Below are 3,929 nucleotides of genomic sequence, written 5' to 3'. Positions count from 1 at the left end.
TGACCGCCAGCCACACCCCCCCCCAACCGTCCACCCTGCGCCTCGCCCCCAGCGCTGACGTTTCACCCCTCCACCCGCTGATCCCTCCCCTTGCCTCTCAACACCAACCGCTACCTTGCCCCCTGCAGCAGCCCCCCACGCCTCCCAGTCCTGCTTTCCCTGGGCTCCACGCCCCTGTCCCCAGTACCAGAAACTTGTCCTGGGACAATGGACAGACCNATGGTCTGAGGAGGCTCAGAGGAGCTGCTGACCCAGCCCCGCAGTCCTGGACAGCATCTTAGGGGACGCCTGCGCAGCCGGGAGGGCTGCGGAGGAGTCCCTGTGCCGAAAGGAGAGGAGCCCCGACATTTAGGGGAGAAAGGCTTGGGGGGTCTTTCAATTTGAGGCTTTTTTCCCCTGCCGTCTTGAGCAAAAGGGTGGAGTTGATCTTTTTCCAAGGCCCGCACTCTTACCCCCGTGTCTGTGGGGTCCGGGCGCCCAGGCGTGGCCTGCAGGGAGGCTGGCCAGGTGACAGGTGTGAGCCTGCCCAGCCCGGGAAGCTGGCCTCGGAGCGTGGACTTCACCCCACGGGCAGTGGGAACCCGGAAGGGCCAGGGGCACAGCCAGGGTCGTTCTAGGGGGCAGAGACGGGTGTGCCCAGCAGTGGCCCGGCGCCTGGGGGCAGGCCTGCAGCTGACCCACCCTCCCCTGGTGCCTAGCCCCTGCCTGACGGGAGGACGCCCTTAGTGATCCGCGTGGCGGGTGTAGACACAAGGGCAGGCGCTCAGCAGGAGGACCAGGGGATCTATCCGGTGGCCCGCGAGGCGTCGGGGCATCACATGCGGGCCTTTGGAATACTTCGTAGTCTTTGCCGCCGCTTAAAGCAGCCGAGGCCTCACGTGTAGATCTTTGTTTCTGGCTCTCCCGGGCCCCACCCAGCCCCCCTCATTCCCTCCCCTGGCTGGCTCTGGGGCCGCGGGAGCGCTGGCTGTGGCCTCCCTGAGGGACCTCCTAAAATCTAGCTCCAGCTCAGCCCGCCGTGAACCCTGCCCGGAGGACGAGGTGCCTCATCGTAATTCGCACAAAGGTGCCACATGGGCTGCTGTTGGCTGGGAACCTCCCTGGTCCCCGCAGGCCCTCCCCCAGCCCACAGGGACTTAGCCTCTTACCCCAGCAGCAGAGTGAGCGGGTATCTACCTTCTTCACTGGGCTCCTAGGCGGGCCTGGGGGAGGCGGGCGCAGGGGCGCCGCGGCCTGTGCGTGGCTTTGGTGGCATCGGTGTTTTCTGCACAGTCGAGGCAGCTCTGGCTTGAGGCTGTCTGGCAGGCCTGGGCCCGCATCCTCGCCCAGCAGTGACTGATAGCAGAGGGATGGGGGTGCGTACTCTCTGCTTCCCGCAGCCTCCTCCCAGTCCCCCCCCACCACAGTTCAGCCAGTGTTTACTGAGCACTCTTCTGCATGCATCCCAGACCCCATTCTGGGTGTCTAGACGTGCTGGGCCAGGAAGGCAGGGCAGGACGGTGGCTGTGCTGTGCGGTGGCCGCCTTCGTGAGTGTTGCCCTAGGGGTACAGGCGATGGACCGCTCATGAGTGCTGCGCATCTGCTGGCTTGGAGTGCTCTAGAGACAAAAAAGGGCAGGGAACGGGAGCAGGGAGAGTTGGGCCTGGCATTTTAGACTGCGGCTGGTCAGCAAAGGCTTCCCTCTGAGACCCTGTGGAAGGAGCCACAGGCATACTTGGGGGAAGATGTTCTAGGAAGAGCTGACAGCCAGTGCAAAGGTCCTGAGGTGGGAGTGTGCCTGGTATGTCTGAGGGAGGCCTGTGTGCCTGGAGCTGAATGGGGGCTGGGGGAATCCTGGAGGCCTTGACTCAATACTTGAGGGGAGAGGCGGCCGGGGCCCAGAGGGTGGTGGATGTGGTAGGTGAGGCGTGGATGGGACACACTCGGTCTACCGAGCCCCCACGGGAATTCGCATTTGCCCCTGTTGCTCCTGGGTACTCCTGCCCTGCGCTTCGGGCCCAGCCCTTCCTGACTGTCCCTGTCCTCCACCCTCGGCTTCCAGGGAACCCAAGAGCGTGGTGTTGGGGCTGACAGCCCTCGCGGGCCGCAGGGGAGGTACAGGTCAGAGCCATGCCCTGGCCCCAGCATCCTGTAATTGTCGGCTCTCCGGGGCTGATTACGGGCTGGCGTGGGCTGTGCACTCCATCCTCCGCTGGCCCGCAGGGCAGAGGCCCGCTCCTGGCGTGCAGAGTCAGAGAAAGACAGGGAGTGCTTCTCGGGGGCCCCGCCAGCCCAGGGGCGACAGGCTGCCCTGCGGGAGGTTCATCCTCCAACTCCTGCGATGGATGGACAGACAGACAGACAACTCAGTGGTGTGGGAGGGACTGCAGGGGCCTCCCCCACCCGCCCGGCCCCATCATCACCCCATGGCATTTCTTCATTCCGTCTCTGTCTTGTCTCTGTGTGTGTGTTGTGTTGTGCCGCCCTCGTGTGTCGGATCCACGTCCCGTGTCCTCCTCTTCCTTGCCCGGCCCCCGTCCCGCCATTGCCCTGGACCCCAGACCATCGTGCGGGGCAGCAAAGGCGCCAAGGATGGGGCCCTCACGCTGCTGCTCGACGAGTTCGAGAACATGTCGGTGACGCGCTCCAACTCCCTGCGGAGAGACAGCCCGCCGCCCCCGGCCCGAGCCCGCCAGGAAAACGGGATGCCCGCAGAGCCGGCCCCTGGGGCCAGAGGGGCCCCAGAGAAGGCGGGCGGCCAAGGCCGGGGTGCCGGTCGCAGCGAGGCTGGCGGCAGCAGTGGTGACAGGCGGCGGGTGGGGCCAGAGAAGAGGCCCAAGCCTTCCAGGGAGGGCTCGGGGGGACCCCAGGAGTCCTCCCGGGATAAACGCCCCCTCTCCGGGCCTGACGTCGGCACCCCCCAACCTGCCGGGCTGGCCAGTGGGGCAAAAGTGGCAGCTGGCCGGCCCTTTAACACGTACCCGAGGGCTGATACGGACCACCCGTCCCGGGGCGCCCAGGTAACCAATCCCCTGCCCCAGGAACCCCCGCCATCCCTTTCTCCAAAGCTTCCCTTGTTCCCCTCACCCGCCAGCCCCACCCTGTGCCCAGCCCACTGTCCATCTCCATCCTGACCGCCGTGTGTCTGTCCCACAGCCAGGGCCCCTGTCCTGCTCAGGGAGCAGAGCTGGCCCCTGGCCCCTCCACTCACAGCCGCCTCTCTTTTCTGTTGCAGGGGGAGCCTTACAACCTGGCCCCCAACGGGCCGTCGGCAGGGTCTCGGGCTGTCCCCCAGTCCTCCTCCTCCTCTAGGCCNGGCGCAGCCCCCACCGCCCCCGCTGCCCCCGGGCCCCCCGGGCCCCGCTCGCCACAGCGGGAGCCACAGCGAGTGTCCCACGAGCAGTTCCGGGCTGCCCTGCAGCTGGTGGTGGACCCTGGCGACCCTCGCTCCTACCTGGACAACTTCATCAAGATCGGCGAGGGCTCCACGGGCATCGTGTGCATCGCCACCGTGCGCAGCTCGGGCAGGCTGGTGGCCGTCAAGAAGATGGATCTGCGCAAGCAGCAGAGGCGCGAGCTGCTCTTCAACGAGGTGGGCCTCGGGCCGCCTCCTGTCCCTCCTGTCCCCGCCATCACCCTCCTCCTGGTGTCCTCCACCAGTGGGTTTCGAGGCTCATTCTGGGCCAACCCCTGTAGGGGTGGGGATGGGAGAGGGCCATCCAGAGCTAGGGTTCCCTGGGGCTGGGTTCTGGGCCTGTCTCCTCTCCTTACTCCTCACACCTACCCGGGCTGTCCCCTCTCCGCCCCCCTGCACCCCCACTGCATCCTTGTTCCTTGCCTCTCCTGAGCCCCAGGTCGCTCCCACCCTCCCAAACTGGCCCCCAGCCCCTCCCCCACCCTGTCCCTTCCCTGGCCCGTCCCCATCTCCCAGCTGCCCCTGCACGTCCCT

General features: G+C 66.7%; 1 protein-coding gene across 1 annotated transcript in view; it reads left to right on the top strand.

Annotated features, from left to right (window-relative positions):
- The window catches only part of PAK4 (p21 (RAC1) activated kinase 4), a 44,390-nt gene that overhangs the window by 35,241 nt on the left and 5,220 nt on the right, over positions 1 to 3,929 (top strand). Inside the window, exons 4-5 of the mRNA XM_077773628.1 lie at positions 2,204 to 3,000; positions 3,216 to 3,572. Coding sequence (XP_077629754.1) covers positions 2,204 to 3,000; positions 3,216 to 3,572 — 1,154 coding nt within the window. The remainder of the gene's footprint in view (positions 1 to 2,203; positions 3,001 to 3,215; positions 3,573 to 3,929) is intronic.

This window comes from Crocuta crocuta, unplaced genomic scaffold (genome assembly GCF_008692635.1).
Source record: "Crocuta crocuta isolate KB4526 unplaced genomic scaffold, BGI_CrCroc_1.0 scaffold267, whole genome shotgun sequence".
In the NCBI taxonomy this organism is placed as follows: Eukaryota; Metazoa; Chordata; class Mammalia; order Carnivora; family Hyaenidae; genus Crocuta; species Crocuta crocuta.
The sequence above is the reverse complement of the archived record's forward strand: the minus strand, read 5'-3'. Positions and strand labels throughout refer to the sequence as shown.